Source organism: Sander lucioperca, chromosome 4 (assembly GCF_008315115.2).
Source record: "Sander lucioperca isolate FBNREF2018 chromosome 4, SLUC_FBN_1.2, whole genome shotgun sequence".
Taxonomy (NCBI): Eukaryota; Metazoa; Chordata; class Actinopteri; order Perciformes; family Percidae; genus Sander; species Sander lucioperca.
Window position 1 is genome coordinate 17,707,816 of NC_050176.1, and position 24,046 is coordinate 17,731,861.

A 24,046-nucleotide genomic window follows, 5' to 3' on the forward strand; every position below is an offset into this window, starting at 1 on the left:
GTGGCATAGCTGCCGTCGCGTTCATTGAAAACAGAGGAGGCTGCAGCTAGAAAGCACTCACTGTCTGAAAGCACCGCAACTCCAGCCTCACTTGTAATTCTTTCTGCATCTCATGACTGGGTTGTCCATTTGCTGTACTGCTGTAGGGGACGTTAACATGTAATGCAATCTCTATATGCTAGAAACAGAGATATGAATTCAATTTTATTTATAGTATCAAATCATAACGAGTTATCTCAAGACACTTTACAGATAGAGTAGGTCTAGACCACACTCTATAATTTATAAAGTCCCAACAATTCTAGTAGTTCCCCCAAGAGCAAGCATTTAGTGCGACAGTGGCGAGGAAAAACTCCCTTTTTTCACACAGAAGCTTGAGTTCACAGTGCAGTGTGTACGTGTTTACATATTGTTACACATGACCCAATATACTTAATACTTGACGTGACAGCGTGAGCCTTCCCTTTTCCTTTGTATTTCTAACAGTGAAATCCAGATTCAGGCCATCCAAACCGGATCCACTAATCTGATTTAGTGAAGATGTGTCATTGCTGTGCTCTGGCATTTTCAATTACATCTTACCTTTAGCCAGTGACCCTTTAGGTTGTGCAACATTAGTTTACTTGTATTTTGCAAAAAGGTACAGTTGCCCAACACTAAATAGCGTATTTTTTTCATAGGGGATGATAATTCTCATAATGCCTCCATGGTGCGAAATGAATTTCTTGCTAATCTCCTGCCAATTTAAAAAGAAAGAAAACAAATCTGTAGGATTTTTACAAAGTAAAAGTCTCGTGAATTCAGAAAATGACATCACTTTACTGTAATGCAGCCTTTAAAACCAGAAAAAGACAACGCAGTTCTATTTCCCCCGGCAACACAGCCACAACCCATCGTCCATTTCTATGTAGTGCTGGGCAATATATCAATATAATATCAATATATTACGCTCGATAGCGTCTTATATTTTGGACAATTAAAGACAATATCGATATTATATCGATATATTGCCCAACCCTACATAGAAATAGACACGGGTTGTGGCTGTGTTGCCATCGATATATGAGGCAAGAACATCGTCTTACAATTTGGACAATATCCAAAATTAAAGACGATATCTAGCCTAATATATCAATATTGATATTATATTGATATATTGCCCAGCCCTACTTAGAAATTGACACAGATTGTGGCTGTGTAGCCCATGGAAATAGAACTGACAGCTACTCTTCCTCTTTGGGACACTCCTTTCTTATAACTGGAAATGCAGCATGGATGAAGGGTAAAGTTATTCATGAAGACATGTTGAAGCTGTCAACAGCTGTGATGGTTGGAAAAAGACATCTTCTGTCTTCATATATTTTCTATCCTCTCCCATTCTTCTGCCACTCATTATTTTTCATACTCACTCTTTTTAATGCTGTGTTACCTTGCCTTTCTTTGGCACTCTCCCTTGCTCTCCCAGCAGCAGTGCTTATGCTAATGCCGGTATTAATCATTATGCTAATGTGACTGTTAATCGCTATGCTAATGTCACTGTACCTACCCGTCAAACCGGTGGAAAGGCTGCATACAAGGACCTGCCTTTTACTCTTCTCTTTTGCTCCTGTAATCCCTTCATTTATTCATTTATTACATATTTAACATTTAAATCCATTATTAGTCAAATGAAATGTTTTAGATAATTTTTTTCTACTCCATTCCCATCCCCCCTTCACTGCTTCCTTTCCCCGTTTCCCCCACTGGACTGTTCATTGCAACCACTCCCCCTTTTTGTATTCTCTGCTTCTTTTATCACTGTTCTTTTCTATTTTGCCATGGCTGAATAGCAGTGCAGATCTAGTTCACAAGCTAAAACTGCAGCTAATTGAATACTGAAAAAAACCTCATTCAAGCCAAACATACTAGTTTAACAACTTCTCTGATAGGCTGGTTTACTCATCTATGTATTACTCTCACCTCCTCCTGCTGTTCCTCTCCTCCCTTTGAAATGTTTGCTGCCACATGTTGACAGAGCGGTGTGACACAGATGGGGAATAAGCATCCACTTGGACTGAGGGTGTGTGTGGCAGTATGTGTGTAGAAACAATTTTTTTCATACTTTTACATTCACTTATGTGTGAGGAGAGAATAAGAGCATTCGTGCATGTCAGTATATGCTGTCATGCTTATAAGTTTGTGTGTGTGTGTGTGTGTGTGTGTGTGTGTGTGTGTGTTTGGTTTTACCCAATTGTCACCAAAAAAACCCCAACCCTAAATAATACATGACTATTACCTTTGCCTTAGGCTTCTTTCCAAAATGGACATAAGTTGTTTGGGAATGAACTCCTACATACAATATATTCTGCAGGGTCCACACCATCTTTTATCACAGCATTGGCATACCATTTCACTGAATATACAATTTGCTTCTCGGCAGAAGCTGCAATTCATTTTAATGGCGAACCTTTCATTCTATCACATCTATAAGTCTCAGTTCTTACAGCAGTTTAGAGCCAACATTGGCGATGGCACAGACAAATGAGCTTAATAGAATTTCAGAGAGCCATGGAACAGAGCACAAGTACTTTACAGTTTAATTTGCTGACTCTCATTGGTATGACTGGAGGTTAACATCTGTAGGAGTAAGACAGAGAGGTACAGATATGAAATTAATATAAAAGAGTGGTATCTTATTATCTCTGTATGGTTTACTTAATAGTAATGGCGCTACTTTTAGCCTCTCTCTTTTATGGCTCTGAACACGCGTGCCATGTGAAGCTAAAGCTTTTAGTTTTTTTGCAGTAGCAGATGGTGGACATACATATTTTGGCAAAGTGAAAGAGAACACCTTTTTTTGAGAGAAGCAAAGAGGAACAGAGGTACAGACAAGTAGCAAAATCCTGTCTCAGTGCCTTGGCCTCTTACATGGCTGCTGTTGTTTGAGGTGTAACTCACCCTATTGTGTCAAATGATATCTTCAGGCCACTTGTGTAAAGAAAGCAATCAATAATTCAATAGTGATATCAATCAGTCCTCAATGCCATCAGGTTAGATGGATGTAGGTTTGGCTTGGGTTTTTGGGTTCCCTTGGGATTTTGTCATTGGATCATTGCATTGAGCTTTGTCTAGTAATACACTGCCTTCGTGAACTCTACAGGCTTATCAATTTCTTCTCCTGCTGTGATGGATTATGTTGGACACATGTGCACGAAGACTACTGGTTGTACTCTAATATCCCTTTTGACATTAGTTGTTTTAGTTAATAAAAATAGCTGCTATGTTGTTACACACAGCTACCCCCATTGGGCGCTGAATTTAACAAACCTAGGAAAGTCTAACAGGCTGCTAGCTTGAAGCTAATTACTATCAGGTAGCTGATAGATTAAAGCAACACATTATAAAAAAAATAAAAGAGCAACTAGCTAGTAAGTAAGCTTCTGTTTTTTAACAGTGTGTTTGTGTATGACCAACAGTGTAAAGAAATAGCAGTTGCCAGATAGTTGATAAAAATAGCTAAAACTTGAAAATGGTAGCTAGCTAGCAGAAGTAACCTGGGGATGTTTACAGCTTTAACTGTTTTTGACTTACTGCACCCTCTTTTTCATTGGACCTCAATATCATGAATATCACAAGCAAGATTTGTTTGAGATTTTTTTTGGCAATATGGTTCAATCTCTCATTATTACTCCTTTTCGATGTCCTTGTAGCTTCTACCACTACTGAGCTAACAAGCAAACAAGATGACAAAGTAGTTTCTTGGTTGTCTGATTTTGGAGATATTATTATATCAGGATTTAGAGAATTTAGGTAAAGTTGTTATTTAAAGTGCTCATATTATGCTTTTTGGCTTTTTCCCTTTCCTTTATTGTGTTATATATCTGTTTTGTGCATGTAATAGGTTTACAAAGTGAAAAAGCCCAAAGTCCAACCCAAAGGAATTTACCATCTCCAACAGAAAATACTGTTCACAAACTGCTCCAAACAGCTCTATTGTAGTCCAGCCTTTACTTCCGTGACGAACGTGCATCACTTTATGACACACGTTATAGCTGCTAGCTGCTAGCGTGGCACGCCCTCATACTCTGCTTCGGACTGGCTAGTAGTGCTGACCTAGGTACTGCACATGTGCGATTCCAAACATAGTTGGAATAGAATTGAGGTGTCTCACTCTTTAGCTAAAACAGAGAGCTCAACACACAGGGTGAAAAGAGGAGCTGCAGCAATGTGCAGTACAACAAAAATATGGTGTTTTTTGAAAATTATACCATGTAAACCTATTCTGATATACCCTCTAAATACAATTATGAACCTGAAAATGAGCACAATATGATCACTTTAACTTGTAGATTGATTCACTTTGTACCTCTAAAAGTTTGGCTTGCACGTGTGAAATTAAGACCATGAATCTAAACCATTTCTGTTGTAAAGAAGATATTGTTATGAAGCTACGTCCTTTTTCCTGGTGCCACTATCATTGTGCTTATTTTGAAAAGTTCTTCAATAGACTCTCCCTACTTTGGCGATCTGACAGTTGCCTGACTAATAGAACCTCTGAAATGGAGCTAGATTTGCACTCACAACTACAAACTTTTCCAGTTCTATGCCAAAAATGTTAGCGGATCTCAATTTGGGAGCAAGTAGAGGCTGCAAGCCAGCAAATTGTCTGGTGAATTATAATTGCACTAATATCTTGAAATAAATTGTTTATTCCTAACCCCAACCCTAACCCCCCTAACCCTGTTTATTCAAGTTTAAAGGTCCCATGGCATGAAAATGCCACTTCATGAGGTTTTTTAACATTAATATGAGTTCCCCTAGCCTGTCTATGGTCCCCCAGTGGCGAGAAATGGGTATCAATAGGTGTAAACCGAGCCCTGGGTATCCTGCTCTGCCTTTGAGAAAATGAAAGCTCAGATGGGCCAATCTGGAATCTTCCCTTTATGTCGTCATAAGGGGAAAGGTTACCCGCCCAGAGAATTTGGCCCGCCCATGAGAAAGAGAGAGGCATCATGGCTTGCAAACGAGCGAAGCATGGCAGTTGGTCAAGGCCACACCCCCACCCTCCACCTTGCCCCCCCCCCCTCTCTCCTCCTCAATAGCATTTAAAGCTACAGACACAGAAATGGCACATCCTAAGTAAAGCTCATTGTGGGACTGGCTCTAGTGGCTGTAATTCTGCACCAAGGCTGAATTTCGGGAAAAAGACTTCAGATACAGTATTAGGGGACCACTGAGGCCTATATAAAAGCATCAAAAAAGCAACATGTCATAGGACCTTTAACAAAAAAAAAAAAAAACCAGCAGACAGATGGTGAGAAGCAAAATACAAATTGCCCCTTTTGCTACTACGATGTCACTAAAGACACTATGCAAGGAATTTTTTATTTTGTTTTTACGTCGCGCAATTTTAACTGAGTCTGAGTCTGCTAGTTACAAAAAGTTTCCAAATGAGTTAGTGAGCCTGTGGTTCGGCCTGTTGTGTTGACATCATGTATTGCTCCTCTGACTTCATGCTGGTTGCTGTCAATACATATTATTGTCAGCTTGGCATCGCCCACTGGGCCTGCAAGTGCTGAAATAACACACTGGCTCCTGCAGAGAGATGGTAAAAGGGTGCATAACACGTGTGTGTATGTGTGTGTGTGTGTGTAACACTTGATGCAAAACATTATTAAGCATGGTGAGCTTTAAAACCCTGTATTCTCATATCAAATCTCTGAAGGACAAGTTCCATGCTAGTGGTATAATGTTTGAGGCGTTCACTGCTACTTTCGCTGTTATACTGCTGTTTCGCTAGCTGTGGTATGTTGTGCAAGGCAAGCTAATGCTATCAGAAAATAGAGGTTTTGTGATGACTGTTGACTTTACTACTTTCTTACTTACTGTAATGGCAGTCAATTATTTTAAGTAACCCTAGCGACCTGGCAATAGGAATGGTGTTGCCTATCGGTTAGCTGGTCAGCTCCGGTGCCATGAGGATGATGTCTAAAGATTTTTGTCATCTAGTGCAACTCGCAGGTCAAAATATCCACTTTTTTGATACTGCAGATAATGAACGGGAAATATCTAAAAACTAGATTCCCTTCAGCCTCAGCTGTACTTTGTACTAGTTGAGCTGCTTAGGCCAAGCTTTACATTGTTTTAGCCCCACTACTGGTAAGGATTTGTAAAGAAAAAAAGAACAATTATGTTGTCATTTTGCTGTGGGGTTTGACTATAGACTATTAGTCTGGTTTGTTTTGCTTCAGAAGGTCTTCAAAGGTGTGCAAGTGTTCTCATACAGAGTGAGGATAACCTCGAAGTCTGTCTTTGAAAATATCTGCTGGTTTACACTTCAGCAGCACTCAATGAAATCACTGTAGCTGAATGACAGGAAATTGTGTGTGTGTGTGTGTGTGTGTGTGTGTGTGTGTGTGTGTGTGTGTGGTTGTGGTTGTGGTTGAGGGGTCATCCAAGGTGAGCAGCAGCCTTCAAACAGCCGCAGACCCAGTAATTAGCGCAGCACAATCCTGTACATGGGGTTTGATGTGTGTTTGTATCAGCACCATCATTTCTGTTGTTCTCCTGTGTTTCCTTCCTCCCGCCTCTTCTCATGCTTTTCATCCCTCGCTTTTGCTTTTGTGCACCTCACAGCCATGTGGGTCACCATGGTGATTTATTGAAATCAGGTGGTCTGACCGGATTGACCCTGTACTGGTTATAAGTTCCCTCAGACCTCTGTGTGTGTGTGTGTGTGTGTGTGTGTGTGTTATTTAGAACAGCTTGTCTGGAACTTCTGATATCTTAACCCACCAGAAATACTTTAACTGGATTCCTGTTATTGTACTCATAAGGCATGTTTGCAACTTTATATAGCAACCAATTACCAAAATGCTTTATTGTAACAATTAAAAAAAAAAAAAGGATAGAAACAAACCACAAACAATACAGCCATACAAACTTGGCATGCACGCATTTTATGTTATTTGATGGCTGATCAAAGAGGCCAACACGCTTTGAATTTCCCAAACAGTTCCTTTAAGCTATTAAGGAACATTGCAGCACATGTGGTAAACTGTTAGTCTTTAGACCACACAAATGATGAATGCATTACATAAATAATATCATTATTTTTATTTAATGTTTTTCTTAGATACAGCAGTACTAATAAACGTCCAGACAGACGAAGAGTGAAAAATGAAGTCAGAGCCAAATTAAGCCATTCTATCAAGTTTGGTAAATGACAGTCATTAGCCTGTCATTAACACTCGCTTCCAATGATTGCTATCTGCATGGTGTCATCGTGGGAACTGTTGACTGGCATGCGTTAATGTGTTTTGTGTGTGTGTGTGTGTGTGTGTGTGTATGAGTGCATGTTTGTGTTCCTTTGTTCTGCAAACCGAAATTACTGTCTTAATTTAGGAAGCGCCTAGTCCCTGCTGAAAGTGACACTTGTCCCTACAGATACCACACTTTTTTCCTCTTGTTAAGATCATGAATATTAAGGTTGTCAATTTGTTATGTCTCACCCTAATTATGATGATGCCAGGCAATAGAAAAATGCAGGACAGACATTCACAAGCATTCATTTTAAAAGCTCCGAGGACTCATTGACCTCCCTACAGGAGACAGATGTTAGAGCAAGGCAGAGACAGAGGCAGAGTGATCAATAAGGAAAAAGATGTAGAGTATGGGAAGGACTGAATTGAGGATGTACAGTATTGATGAGGTTTTGGAAAAAAGATGATAGGAAAATAGTTTGAAGGAAAGAAGCTGCATAAATGACGGTTGGACTCAGAGTTAAGACGACTCGAATACTGTGTGTGTCTTTTAGTCTTAGCTATCTAAACACGTAACTTGATTGTTGATACTGAAGTCTCACATTTTGACTTCATAAGCAGCAGGCAGAGCTTGCATAGCCACAGACCATTATTGTTAGGCCTTTGTATTAGTCCAGCTATCATTGGTGTGCAAAATACAGCAGTGATTCATTATTATTTGGAGTAAACATTTTGTCCTTTTATAGTAGACTTACACATTGTTTCTTGCCTTGGTTGAGCAGGGCTTTGTCTCTTAAACAACTTCCTAGAAAGCATTATTACTTGGGGTTTTAATTGTTTGGAACGAAAGGGAGCCGGATTGAGAAATAAAGAGAGGCAGGTGGTCAACATTATGGCCTTCAGTTTTACGGCGATACAGTCATGTGAAAAAATTAGGACACCCATGCTAAAGTTGACTAAAAAGAGGAATAAAAAAATCATCTTTTGGAAATTGATCTTAATGCCTTAATTAAAAAAAATGAGGAAAAATCCAATCTTTAAGGACACCAATTTTCGTTGTGAATGAACAATGTATCGTAAATAAATACATGTTTTTCCTTAAAATACAGGGGGCATAAGTAAGTACACCCCTATGTTAAATTCCCATAGAGGCAGGCAGATTTTTATTTTTAAAGGACAGTTATTTCATGGATCCAGGATACTATGCATCCTGATAAAGTTCCCTTGGCCTTTGGAATTAAAATAGCCCCACATCATCACATACCGTTCACCATACCTAGAGATTGGCATGGGGTACTTTCCATATAATCATCTCTCAATGCAAACCAGCTATTAGGCTAACTGAAATAAAACCACCACAAACTTGAGATCTCACATGGTACGGCATCACCCAGAGATTAACATTAAAGATGTGGACGAACAACAACGACCTAAAGTACCTCCTCCTGACGTGCCAGACAGCGCACTCTTTCAATGCTCTAAACTCCCACCGTTGCGTCAGAGAGAGTGTTCTCAACTGCCGGAGACATCGTAACTGCACAGCGGAGCATGCTCACTCCAAAACACGTAGACCAGCTTCTGTTTCTGCAAAAGAATGTACAGATTCCAGCCAGTGGTGGACTATGAACTGGTTACACACACACACACACACACACACACACACACACACACACACACACACACACACACACACACACATACACCTAAAAGTGTTTCCCTTATGTGATTCTGACACATCACACAAGTTCTGTTGAATGGACTGTAGTTGCCACAGTTCTAAAAAGAAAGGGCCTAATTTTAGGAAGTTCAATGTGCCCAGTCGAGTTCACATTTCAACAGTCAACCTGGTAGCTGACGGACTCCTTAAACCACATTTAGCAGTATTTTTTGTTTGGTCTGAGTACAGCACTTTAAAGCTAAATGTAAAAGCTCTTTTTATTTAACAGTTTTATACTTGAATTAAATGTATTTGAAAGCTGGCCAAAGTTTGGCACTTTTGCAGTTTTTAGTTGCAAAAGTTTTTATTTTTGTATTAAGACATATAAAGTAATATCAAACTACATTTAATTTGTTGTTTCTTTTCTTTTAAATTGTATGTCTACTGCAATCACATGGGGAAAGTAACTCCATTTACATACTGTGAATCGTTTTTTTTTAATCGAATCGTTTTTTAATCGAAAATCGACTGCCTAAAAATCGGAATCGAATCGTGACATTTTCTGAATCGTACGCCCCTAGTACTCAGTTGTTGACAACTGACTCCATCACATTCTAACAGAACATTATCTGTAAATCTTCAGTTCACTGCGAGATTCATCAGCCTCCAGATGAACTCAAGTCTATCTACAGCTGCTGACAGAAGTCTGAGGAGAAACACTCGCTCTATCATCTTCAAATAAGGAACCACGTCCACTGAGTCTTATTTACCCAATCCTAATTCCATGTGCATGAAAACAAAAAGTCTAGACATTCAATTTGGCATTGATTATGCATACCATCCTGCATGAAGGATCAGCAGATCAGCAGCAGATGAAAAATAAAAGCAGTAGGTCCTTAGGAAAGCCTTTCAACAATAACTGAATTGAGGGAGAGTTATACGCACATCAGACATCATGTAGGACCAAGGCTATGACCAAGTCAGTGAATAAAAGGAAGCGCCTGCACACTTATTCCAAGCCGCACAAGTTTAATAATGACAATGTGTCAATATACGTGGATCTTTGTCAGATGAAAATGTTTGAAAAAAAGCAAACCACACCCATTTTTATAAGTCATGCACACCAATAGGTTGACAAGCTCTATGATGGCTGGTGTGGTTCATCCAAAAAGGGTGATGAAGGATCCAGAAACAAAATTAATTAAATATTAATAAACAAATCAATAAAGGACATAGAAAAAGTACATACAAAGGAAAACAGTAATACACCAGCTATACTTACAAATATAAAAACTTATTTTTATTTGGGCGCCCAGATAGCTCAGTTGGTAGCGCGGGCTTCCATATATAGAGGTTTACTCCTCGATGCAGCTTGCCTGGGTTCGACTCTGGCCTGCGGCCCTTTGCTGCATGTCATTCCCCCTCTCTCTCCCCTTTCATTTCTTCAGCTGTCCTGTCAATAAAGGCCTAAAAATGCCCAAAAAATAATCTTAAAAAAGAAATTATTTTTTATTTAAAATATCTTTTCTCATATATTAGTTAAAAAAAATTTAAACATCCAGAATGGCACAAAAAACTACCAAAATGCACCATCCCATCAACAAGTACATACAAAAATTAAAGAAGTAGTTCACTTTCTTATTTCAAGCTGGTTAAAATAATCCTATAATATTGTTGTGGTGCTACAGCTGCAGTCAAAGCTTACTTGTGTTTACTGTTTGAAACTAGAGGCGTATATCTACAGTAGGTTCTTATTTTGGCCTATAGTACAGGATGTTTGCAACACATACACATCTGCCTTTTGCTCTTAATTGTCTCTCATTCACTCAGTACTTTATTTTCCCTTTGCTAGGTAACGGCATGCTGTTATCTCATTGGCTGCGCTTTTGAAAGGTCAGCGGCAACTAGGTCAAAGTTGAAATCATTTGAACTGTGAGCGCAGCGCGAAGCGGCAAATCCGAGCGCATAGTTGGTTGGCACCGCTCTCCCCGTAGGAAATCAATGGAACGGCCAGCACAAAGCGGTTTTGTCGCCTATCATGTGTAGGTGGTTTTACATTTCTGTCTTCTCCACAGGGGCCTGTAGAGCACTTATTGCTGTAAGAAATAAATTGTTTATTGCACTTTAAGTCTGTTCAGTTTCCTCATTACCTTGCTCTATTTAGGTAGCTATGTCTTCTGCTCTCAACACGAAATGAAAGCGGCATATGCCAATTTTGAAATTGGCTGTGAAAAATAGATGCAACAGATATTCACTGATCTTTCCATGTTACAAATTGATAGCAAAACTTATATTCCGTCTGCTACTTTGACAGATGGTAAACTTTCAGTGGCTTCGGGCTTTTGGCTTATGGCTTCTTTTTTTTTTAATGGTATTTGGTTGTAGACATTTCCCACTAGTCTTAGTATTTTTAGCTCTGTCAGTAGTTGTGTTGTGTAATTGGTGGTCAGTCTGTTCCTCTGCTTTTTGCTCTTAGTTACACAAGCCCGGCAGTGCTGGTAGATTAAAATAGCGTGTAACAGTGGCCGTGGGTAGGAGAGGAAACCTACGCACTTAACGTCTGCATCATATCACCACCACACCACATCACAGAGAAAGAGAGAGAGAGAGAGAGAGAGAGAGAGAGAGAGAGAGAGAGAGAAGAGGAGGGAGAAGAAAAAAGAGACAGAAAGCGCAGAAAATCCCAACAGATGGTCTAAAAAGGAAGACTTGTGTATGCGTGTGTCTTTTTCTGTTTTTATCTAATCTGTAATTGCACACTGAGTATTTCCCTGATACTTCCATTCCTTGTATCTCCCCATCACTGCCAAAAGACACCTTAGTTGGCAGCTGTTAGTAAACTAGTAGAACTTAATCCATCTCTATGCGTTCAGTCCTCCCTGTTCCTGCAGTTTATCTACCTGCCTATTTTCCAGGAGGTGCTGGACTGCTAAATTAACTCGTAGTAATCTCATGATCTCACTGAAACCATGGATCCCCCTTTTGTGTGTGTGTGTGTGTGTGTGCGGGAACGCAGTTTTGGGGTTGTAGCGCCAAATGAGTTTGGAAGTGAGTCAAAAAGACTGATAACACATAATTAAACCAAACTGTGGTCTCGTTGGTGGAATGGTAACGAACTAAGACTGAATCAGGTAACAATCCTTTACAGAATGAATCCTCACTCAAGATATTGAATAACGAGCGTTGATGGTGATTTAATTGGCCAAAATGTGTGCGTTTTCACAGTACAAATGCACACACACGCATGCACACCTAACAGAGGCTTGTCAGTGCTGGTTGCCACAGCAACAGGGCAGAGCTTGTCTTAAGGAATCCTATGGCAGCTGTGCACAGGCCATCTGGAAGAGAAGTAGAATGGGAGACAGAGAGAGAAGTCAGAGATTTGAGGAGGCAGAAAGTTGAGTAATTCTTAAAACTTTATAATTTTTTTAATCGTCCTTTTGATGATCTGTCACAGTTAGGATAGCCAGTAGAACACGAGACCTGGTAGGGATGGCCCTATTAGAGTTCCTCCTCAATTCCAATAACTGGTTTTATGCCTAATTGCCTGTAGCTGAAGTGGTATGCTCTTCTGTGAAGCATTTTATGTTAAGATTAACACAAAACTTTCCACAGAGACATAAGAGAAGCACAAGAGACAATAACAGTACTTCACAGCCAACTGAGCATTCAGACAAGATTAAGATTAAACCAAAGGATATAGCAGGGATGAACATATGAACATAGTCTGGTTCATGTAAAAATCCATAGTCAAGCGTATTTCCAAATACAAATCCAGCTTGTTGGCACACACTGCAAAATGCAGCATCGAGGCTGATAGTGGCTTGCCTCGCTAATTAGGGCTGGGCGTTTTGACGATATATATCGTCAAAACGGTATAAAAATGTCTATGATGTATTTTTTTTTTTTCATTTAGTTTCTATTGCGATGTGGAAAAGCCAGCGGCCAAACTGCATTACATTGCAATATTGACGAAAATGGGTTTTTAATTCACATAGGAGATAGAAAAATAGGCTTTACCGTGTTGTTATTTCATATAGACCTTTTAATTATTGAATTACCAGAAAACATGCTTTATTGAGATAAGAAAAGACCTATATTGGGATAGAAGACTGCCCGGTCACCCCAGACTTCAGACCTTTTTCTTCTTCTGAAAGCCTTTTTAATTTGCACAGACAAGAACGTAACACAAAGCACTCTGCCTAGAGCGAGCCCACGTGTATTTGTACATATGTGCAAAAACACTGCCTCTTTTTAATGTAATGAATCATGATCTATGTACCTATCTATGCATTGTTATACACAAGGCATCATAAAACCTTCATAACATCATTGATCCTTTTTAAAGATTATTTTTTTGGGACTTTTCTTTAATTGATAGGCCAGCTTCCTGTAGGCAGGAAAGGGGGCAGATAGAGGGGGACGACATGCAGCAAAGGGCCCCGGGTTGGAATCAAACCCGGGCCACTGCGATCAGAAATGAGCCTTGGTACATCGGGCGCATGCTCAACCAGGTGAGCTACCAGGCGACCCGATAACTTCATTGATCTTTACCTAATGACACATGTATAATTTTGACAGGTGAAACACGTGGTACATTCAAATATAAGAATCTCAAATGCTGACCAATAGATGGAGACCTACTGTAGGGGATGCAGTTCACTGTAGCACACAAGTCAGCTTTAGCCAGACTCGGTAGAGGCTGCCAATCTTGTGAGTGATGGTCTCATTTGTTAATAGTAATTATACTTATTCTGCAGAGTTAATGTGCTTCAATCTAACTAGGAGTGAAGACAAAAGTCAGAAATGAGCGTTTGAAAGCCCAGAAGGCAGCAGGCCGATGAGCAATAAGAGAGTCATATGTAGATCAAAGTAATAGCTTCTGTTGTTACTGTCATCCTGACAATTATCCACATAACCATAACCATCCATTTGTCTGTGTGTGTGTGTGTGTGTGTGTGTGTGTGTGTGTGTGTGTGTGTGTGTGTGTGTGTAAATGCATGTGGGCGTGCGTGCGCGCGTGTACTCCTCTGACCTGACAGTTTAGGGAAAAGAGGAGCTGACATGAGACGCTGTGAAGCATTACCGTGTGATATCCCATGACATTTGCTGCTGTCCAAGCTACACACATGTACACACCATCGCCTCCACACACACACTCCATCCTCCCCTTTATCCAGTCAGCTGTACTGGATCGAAGAACCCCTGATGGAAAATTCCAGAAAAAAAAAAAAAAAAGACCCGGCCAGCAGCCTCTCTGAACATTACGCAGTGATGGAGGAAAGGATAGAGGGAGGAAGAGGAGGCAGGGCAACTGAAAGATAAATGCCGATGTGAGAACAGTTTTAGGTGAGATAGATGTGCGAAGAACAAAAAAGGGAAGACTAAAGCAGTAAATGTTGTTAGAATAAATGGCTGTGCTGACTGTCGAAAGTGCTGAGTGCAGCACAGTACATTAAATCAAGTCTACACTTTTAGGCAAGCTTTTGCTTTTAAAAAAGAGTAAATGCATTACCAGGCAAAGTTTTCATGCTCAGCAAGAGGTGACATCCTTCCTTTTGCAAAACACAGGGGAAAATCACAAATCCCCATTGTTATGCCAATGTTTGGCTCATACCAATTCTAAACCCATTTCGAAACAGTTTGAACTAGTTAATCATTGCAAGTTAGTTTCATGGAACATTTTGAGAAATACTGTACACTTTTGTCATGTTTGTGTGTTAAGTAGTGGTTAGCCTAGCTTAGCATAGAGTTTAGAGACACTGTCTTTGTTACACAGTACATCTTGGAACATAACACACCTGAGTCTCTGACTGAACTGTTGGAGGTCGAGTAGCATTGTGGGTAATATAGGTGCCAGGTTTTGCCAAGGAAGAAGATTGCATGGAATAAAAAGGCAATGTCACTCGTTCTGCTGCATTGATTTATTTTTATTTTTTTAAACTGTCCATTGTGAGTCGACAATGCAATGCTAAATTGGTGTAGTAGTCTTTGGTCCGATGGCACCAAACCTGGACACATCACTGCTCCTAAAAATAGTTCTAGCACATAACTCTCCCTAAAATTCAGTTCTTTCAAATTATTTTCTGTTTAAGTATGCGTTAAGCAAACAAGATATATTATGATCTGCTATTTCAAACGTTATCTAAAATCTTCTTTTCAAGGTTTCTGTTTTTTGCTCTTTCGTGGCCAACCATATTTTCTAAATGCAATGTCTCTCACACAGTATAGTGAAAAATAGATGTACGCAGGATGTCGCATGGCATGATGGGATCGTCCTTAAGGACACCAAAGCCCCCAACCAAAATACCCCCCCCCTGCATTTTTCTGTCACTCTCTGTCCTTTTCCCCTCTCTTTGTGACTATTAACTTCATTTGAGTCAATTGGTTGCCATGGAAACCAGAGGTCGTTTGCCTCCCTCATGTCTCTTTGGATACAATAAAAACAAGGGAGGGAAGGAGAGAGAGGGAGAAAAGGCAGAGAGACATTGAGATAGGGTTAGAAAAGAGTGACGCCACGCAGGGATGTATTAAGAATTCATTTAGCCCCCGCTGCCACACACTTTCAGCCTGCCAGCTCTTTCCAGCTCTGTCATGCTGATGCTTTCGACACATTCAGATCTTTTGGGTAATGGTCTCTGATGCCACTGAATTTCATCTGGCCATTTAAAGTTTCCTGCCAGCGGCATGATGTAACTGAATCTGCTCCTGGAGCTTTGGATCATCAAACTTTGGCCTTAGACTGTCACTCTCAGGGGGTTGGACCTTGGGTGTGCCAGGAAAATCACAGCGTGCCAAAATGAATGTCAAATGTTTTGGAGCTCAAATGAGTCGATTTAATCAGTACGTCAATGGTCAGGAGATTATTAACTGTAATTCATCATTTTAATTAACTATTATAAATGAGAAAAATTGATTAAGCAATTTATCAAAAAAAAATGCCTCTTTTTTTCACTAGGCCTTCATCACTGTCCATTGAATGACTATAGGTTTTGGAGCGTTAAACAAAATTTTAAAACAACTACTTGGACTTTCAGAACTTGTGATGGCCATTTAAAAAAAACATAGTGTTACATGGTTGAGTCTTGATTAATTAGAAAATGTATGTATTAATTAACATGTCTTTAAGCAATGTACTTGACAGCAAACTGGGATTGGACCAGTATAGTAGTTTGATGACATGTAATGCAAGTGACTGTGTTATATAGGTCTATCACTTCTGTAAATGACCTGGCTTACTCTCAAAATTCCATTAATATTGCATATATGAAAGTGTGTGTGTGTGTGTGTGTGTGTGTGTGTGTGTGTGTGTGTGTGTGTGTGTGTGTGTGTGTGTGTGTGTGTGCGTGTGTCTGCGTGTGTGTGTATTTTTTTTCCTGGATTGCTTGAGATGCTCTTTTTAGCTGTTCACCTTTCCAATGACAAACAATCTATTAGGGAACATCTCCACAAATGCTCAAATTCATCAGAAAGCTATCGGAAAGCCCCATCAGTCACACTGTACTTCCAGCTATTTCACTGGAGCTGCTCGGTGGCCCACATTGAAATACTGTAGGTGTTCCCGGCAGCCTCCAGTATTTTGAGTGACAGGCGCTGGATGAATGTGAAGCAGAGCATGCTGAAAAACACTACCCTATTTGCAATCACTCCCTGGTAAAAAGAAGAAGAAAAAAGAAGGTTAAAGAATTCTGGAGGTGAAACAGTTCTATAAAACAATTTCTGAGTAAATCTTCTTGGAAGACTCTGTCTGTAATAGACCTTTGTGCTTTGAATTTCACCTCATTCTCCATCCAGTTGTAGTGTCAATGTGCAGTATGTGTGTGTGCGTCTGTTTGAGGGAAGAAAAAAAAAAAAAGATAAAGTGTCTCCTCCAAGGCACCTACACTAATTGACTCGTTTTTCAGAAGTGGAGAGCGACAGACAGACACTTGCAGACTGTTAAAGGCAGCTCATGTATAGGCAGCGTGCATGAAAAGCTAAACTGGAAAGCAGGACACTTTGGCAACTCGTTGAGGCTGTTTTTAAAGAATGCATTAGGCAGTGGAAATAACCCCCGATATAATCCTTATAGCATTAGCCCAAAGGCATCATCATCAGTCATTAATACTTAGACTGGTGGAAATAAGAAAGCGCTGACCTGCAGTTTTATTCAGCCATGATTTTCACATTGAAGTGTGTTTTCATATATCTGGAAAGGCTGCGCTTTTTAGGTGCTGTGTTCACAGGCACCGCCACAAGCTCAGTGACACTTGTGGATGATATCTCTGTCCTCATTATATAGGAAGGGCTAGCTACAGAAAATAGCTGAAGTGGCACATGTGTAGTGTGTGAATGTGTGTTTGTTTGCCTGCAGTATGTGCCTGCCTGTGGAATGATGACATCTTCATCTACATCTTTCAGTTATTTGTGAGCAGACAAATTGATTGTATTGCACACAAATGAAAACAAAAAAAAGATGTTGATTAACACATGAACAAACAGAACTCATCTAATCCTAGACAAAACTAAAATGTAGCTCATCTTCTGCGTTTTAATATCATCTTAAAGCTATAGTGCGTAGTTTCTGCCGCCCCCATGAGGAATTCTAAGTAATGTCAACAAAACTGTCGGCGCGTCCACATGATACCAGCCTTACGTGATCGCGCAACGGACACAAATAGTGGCATGATTTATTTGAGATTTTCTCTTTTCTAAAAGTTTGCCTTATTATATCAAGATTAGTAGATCCCTCCCTGTTTTCTGATCAGTTTTAATTAGCTCTGCTGTACACTCCAGTACCGTGTACATTTCCACAGTGCTAATTCCAACAGTACAACAACAAACGGCATGTCAACCTTAGCACTCAGAGTTTTCCTTCTCAAACAGAAATGCTGTTTTCATTCACTTTTTTATTTCCTGATTCGCTGTTAAGCTACTTTTAATGAAACTCAATGAAAGTCCTGATAAGATGTTTCACAATAAATGCCGTCCACTGGCTCAATGAGCATAATTCCTCATATCCCTGGTAGGCTTTTAATTTGAAATAGGAAGCAAGGGTTGAGTTTCAGTGGCTTCCTTAATTGAGACTCTGGTATTATTTCAAACCAGTTTTTATTTGAGACTTGTCGATAAGGCTACATAGGTCATCTCTATTAAATACACCAATTCTCAACCAATTCATACATTAACAGCAACCGTAAAGCCCGGCCTCGCTGTTATCCTGCTATTCGAACTCCTACAGGTCCAAACTACCAAAGTCTGAGATGTTTGTTTATCGGTGTTTTAAGCCCCCAGCGTCTCCTTCCATGCAGCGCTGTATGGAAGGCACTAGGATTAGGCAATGGTTATGGTTAGGGTTAAGGTTAGGGTTAGGTGCCTTGAAGGAGATGTTGGGGGCTTAAAACACCATCGAGCAAGCAGTTTTTTCTATAGTTTTTGTCATTTCCATATTCTTAAATGCGGTGTGCTCACGCATATAGGGGTGCATTTCTTTTCTCATTTGCCCCCCACTGTGTATTTTTTTAATAGCCAGAAGTTGGCATCCAGGGTTTTTGAAAGCAATATTTAAAAGGTATAACCCAGTTAAAAAAGGAATGCTACAGTGTATCAATCGCTGTGTGTGTGATGTTAGTCGGATGAACGAGTGTTAAACGACGAGTCTTTACCTTTTCTTACATGTCTACTTTACAGCTATTAGCCTGCAGGACATTAATATTAAACATGCCTCCCTGCAGTGCTGAATATTACTCTTTAAATCATCCCCATCAGCTGACTCGCATTGATTTAACGTTTGATGTAATGTGAGACTTAATGCACACAAGTGAGTGTGTGTGAGCGTGTGAATGTGTGCACACGCGTGGGTGGGTGAGTGTGAGTGTTTTGTTTTTGAACATGTTGCTTGGTTTTCACGTGCATGTCGGCGTATGTGTACTTCCCTGCTCGTGTGTGTTGATGAGTGGGCGTTTGTGTGCCTGTGTGCGCAGCTCTGTTTGTGTGTTTATGTGTATGCATGTGTTTTGCCCACTCACAGCCTATCTTTATACGTGCTGTGATATCTAAAGTAGTCCATCTCTTTCTTGAAAGGTTCATGCAAGGCCAAGAGAAGCATGTTGACAATTGATTCTTTTCTGGGAATTCTGTCTGTTTCAAACCTGCAGCGTAGTACGCTAAGATACAAACAGGTTACCCCACTTCTCTTCTTCTGTGTGCTGTACTGAAGGCTGCCGCGGGAGCATTTCAGCGTCCATAGCCTCGGGATAGGATTGGACTTCCAGGGCTATTACAGCACATCCTCCTTCACACGGTTGTTAACCAAGCAGTGCGCTCACTCCCTCAACACACAGAAAATGCATATTGAATTACTCCGTCACACTCGGCTGCTTTGTTTCTGTCATTTTTTTCTCTGGCATGCTGCTTGGCTTTGCATGTTATGCTCGCTCCGTTAACCTTTCCTCCAAACAAGTGTTGTTCACACTGTGGTACTCAGAAAACATCACCGCAGATATTTTCTGTCACGTGTTCTGCAGCAAGTTTTGTGAGTGAAATGCAATCGTCCTCATAGGAAACACAGGTTAAAATTTGAATTTCTTTGGCGGGCATGGTATGAGTGTTATGGGAGTAATACAGTTAAATGGAAATAGCTAGTTTAATAGTGTACACATTGTAAAAGTCTCTTAATGTATGTTTCATTGCTACTGCAAACGGTGCCTACTCGTAAGGCCTGCACATTAACAGCAACATTTCAAGAGTAGTGGTCTAAGAAAAAAGCATGGCAGGTTCTAAAAGTCAAAGCCGTAAATGTAAATGGACTGTTTTTATATAGCACTTTTCTAGTCTTAACGACTACTCAAAGCGCTTTTACATAGTACAGGAACCATTCACCATTCACACACTGTGGCCGAGGCTGCCGTACAAGGTGCCACCTGCTCATCAGATAAGCACACTCCGATGGCGTAGCATGCTGCGCCGATGCTGTACTCTAAAACTGATGTTTTGTGACTGAATTGGACCCTGCAGGGTTCACCTTGCGTTGCTTTAGTGTTTCTACTCTTGCTGCAGTTTTACAGCGATGACACCTTTGGGACTGTTATAAAGTTTTTTCGGCACTTTGGTATCAGCGACGTGATCCGACCCTGTGGAGTAACACCAGAAGATTAACTGTGCTGTGTCATATTTAGACCATATGCAGCCTGTACAATTGAAAGGTCACACACGCTGTGATACTAGCTATCATTTGGAGTTCTGACTCCTGCACCTTGATGACCTGTTTCACTAAAGCGGCATTGCAGTTTTTAAATGGGTCTGCTTTTGTTCATTCTCACCACTTTTCTTTTTTGCATTTCATTTAGCTGACGCTTATCCAAAGCGACTTCCAATAAGTGCATTCGACCATGAAGGTACAAACTCAGAACAGCAAGAATCACATACATTTGCTTCAAATAGCCACATGTAAGTGCATTTTTCTCTTTTCCCACCCCCCTTTTTTTAATTTACCATCATCTTCTTAGCCAAGGTGCATTCAGAAGAGATTTCTGTCACCATCGTTGTTGAATTTAGGCATGTGCTTTGGAGTCGAAGTCAAACCCACACCTATTAATCATTCATGACTGTGATAATTCTGAATTAATGACTGAAGAAATAATGAATGAAAAGTCACACATTCCTGAATTGTCCTCTCAGATTGTATCCTGTTCTGTGTCTCTCCACTCTACGAGCTGATTTCCTTAACCGTTATTGTTTCTACGTGGTTCGAACGTGTGAGTATGATGGTGATCTTGTTGAACTGCGTCACCCTGGGAATGTACCAGCCCTGCGAGAACGTCGACTGCTCTTCAGACCGATGCCAAATACTACAGGTACACACAAACACACCCACACAAACACATTGTTTTGTGATCATACTTTTGCCATCCTCAGATTTCAAGCAGCCTCCCACAAAATGTCCCAGAAGCAAATCTGTGCACATTTTTAAAACGCATCTGAAATCCTCCTTTTTTTTATTGCTCCTGATGGTCCAGCGTGAAATAGTTCTAGGACTATTGGTTTGATTGCCATGAAACCGGTCCCCAGAGGATGAATCCTAATTAATTTGGTAATCCCCCGACTCTCTTTTTCTTTTCTTTTGCAAAACATCAGTGTGTCACCATAGTCTTTGTGACCATGCGGACATTTTACTTTAAAGTATTGTGTCACTGCAGCCATCCATAGCATTGTTGGTTTGTTTAATCTGTCCATTGATTTATCCACTTCCCCTATTTGTCTCTGCATTTATTTCACTAATACCCTAGTCTCTTCTATTTAAAGTGCAAGGAAGAGATGCAATAAAGGAGGAATTGAGAAAACACTGTTTGGGAAAGGAGACATCCTGCCCTGAGTAGTGACGGCTGAGTTATTAAGGACAGCTGGATCAGCTCTCCGAGGTCTTGAAACTGTTCTGCTGTATCCTATTGCACGCAAGGTCTTATTTGAACTGAAGTGATGCAATATACTGTGTTTAAAAAATGAAGTGGTACATTTACCACAGCTCGCACCATTATTTTGTGATTATATTTTTACCCTGACACCACCCTCTGGCTAATATTTACATTTACCTTACCACGACTGCAATGGATCCAAAACCAACTTTGGGGCTTAAACTTTATTTATCTTTTGAAACGTGGCCTTCTTTACAATCAGCATTACAGCTTCACTGAGCCACTGGCGTGACAAGAGTGTTGTTTTTCTCTTCTTTGTTTTTAACCACTTTGTGATCTACTTTTTTTGAAAGAGTTCTATAAGGTTGACTTAGGCCCTGTTTACACGAATACGCTCGCTGGTGAAAACGACAAAATATTTTATCAGATGTGCCTTTCGTTTAGACGGCGACGGCATTTTTGGGGCTTAAAAACGCAAAAAAGTGAAACCACCCTCCAGAGTGGAAATCAAAAAAATGCTCCACCGTCGCGTCCCCATCTAAAGGGTAAAAACGCACTCTGTGTGTGTGTGTGTGTGTGTGTGTGTGTGTGCAATAACTCCACCTCCTCGTCTGACCAGACAAAATTGTCAGCTTTTGTTGTTCGCTTTGCGCTACTAGGGAGAGAAGTAGAAGGAAGGTTCTACGCAGTGCTTCACACTACCACCTAGCTGCCTGGTGTGCATACTATATCGAATTTCACACACTTTTGCGTCACCATATGCACGCAGATTTCCTCCCCCAAAACGCTCATCTGAACGTGGAATAAAAAGTGAGAACGCAACGGCACTTTTGCGTTTTCTCTTCAGAACGTTTCCGTCTAAACATAGCCTTAGTTACACAGGAGCATGTCATTTGTATGTATTTGCTCTACACGCATTCATCTAGGCTGTGGGAAAGCACTTATTCACTTACAAACATGCGTAACGAATCTGCACACTTATACTCAGCCATACATATTTTATATTGATCCCAAACAAAAGCAGACACACCAAGCTCACAAACGCAGAAAGACTTTAATAAACACATGCAAAAACATCCATACTCATACATACCCTCACATTCCTAGAAGCAGAGAGCAAAGAGTGTGCTTCTAGGAATTGTGCACATGTAGCCATTTATTCCTACATACTCGTGTTGACACATAAAGAACACACTAATTCACATGCACACACTCTCTTCTTCTCTGTATTCCCTCCGTTTCAGCCGTTGGATGTCTCGCTCTCCCCTCGCGCTCTGCGTTCCCTGCCATGCTGGAGCCTGTAACTCCTCGCAGTGACTCACTGCTAGCATGTGGTCTTTATGGTGCAGCGAGCATGACTTTCTCATGCACGGCACCCCGGCAGTTTTCCTCGTCATCTGGCAAGGCACCGAATCCCTTCTCACTTTATGTCAAAAGGTGGCCAGAGTGGGTGTAACATCTGTGCGCGAGCGTGTGCACGTATGTCTTCAGTCTGTCGGTGTGAAGCACTTGTTGAATCACCCCAGTGTCCTGTGTGTTTTTTTTATTTTAATTTTTTTCACATTCTCACACATCACACAAGGCACCACAATCATCATATAACAGCCAACACACACACTAGATTGATTCTGCTCCCTGGGGAAGCTGGCTGGGGACCTAATAGAATTTCTCCTCCAAGTATCTATATACCCTATTCAATATCAGCATGGATTTAGTGCGCTACAGCGCCACAGTCAATATTCTCCTCTCAGAAAATCCGTTGATCAATACCATGATTTCAGTGGTGCCTCACCAGCAGAATCTTTAAGCTCTGACAGTTGTGGACCTAAAGCTGAAGCTTAGTTAGTTATTTAGCTAGTCAGCTAGTATACGCTTGTACAGTAGACGGATGGGTGAGTGGATGGAATGGGGAAAAAGACGATTTGCATAATAAGCCAATTTCAGATTATCTACAATTTGGTCACCTTAGTTTGTTATGTGAGAGTCAGAGGAGGCAACTAAAATAATAGTTTTGTCCTAAAGACACTTCACAACTCATCATGAAGGCGTTATCCACTTCTAACGCCTCTCGGATGTGTGTTCATACATCTTTAAGACCAAACAGAAATTGAATTTGCATCTTGACTTCCCTCTAGCTATCCTATGGCCTGGATGGGTGAGAATCTTCCTAGACGTCACACATTGTTGTGTTCAGACAACAGTGTTTTCATCTTACTGAATAGGAAAAGTTTGAGAATCAATAACAACCCCTCAGAAAGAGAACTGCCTGCAAATGGGGTCCTTCTTTGCAAATTTAAAAAGACCAAATGAGTGCTTGGGCTTGGACACACAACTCTACCAAGGCTGTGTCCTGAAGTGTCTTTTATAAAAGCAGCATTCTTTGATCTGATCACTTGTTGAGTTGGATTGAAAAAATGTTTTGAAGATGTGAAAGGTTTGGAACCTTCAGAGCTATTTGATTAGATAAATGTGCATGCTGACTGTGGTGGAAGTTTTTCGATGCAGCAGGTGTAGATGTTTTAAAATAGGAAGGTGAAACAAAATAAGGACAGTCGAAGACTAAACCAAGTTAGGTTTTTGTATTTTATTAAGTATATTTGCAAATATAGGAGGAACACAATTTCACAAAAGGCACAGCAGCCCAGTGTGGAAAAGTGTCTTTCGTGAGTGAACAGGAACACTTTCTCACAGGCAATCTGATACACATGAAGACAATCAAGAAACACAAGAGACATCTTGGAGCCATTTCGCCTCCT

General features: G+C 40.5%; 1 protein-coding gene across 2 annotated transcripts in view; it reads left to right on the top strand.

Annotated features, from left to right (window-relative positions):
• LOC116042940 (voltage-dependent T-type calcium channel subunit alpha-1I-like) overlaps positions 1-24,046 on the top strand; it is a 284,645-nt gene that overhangs the window by 79,967 nt on the left and 180,632 nt on the right. For both annotated transcript variants that reach the window (XM_036000910.1, XM_036000911.1), the window contains one exon: positions 20,621-20,732. In XM_036000910.1, coding sequence (XP_035856803.1) covers positions 20,621-20,732 — 112 coding nt within the window. The remainder of the gene's footprint in view (positions 1-20,620; positions 20,733-24,046) is intronic.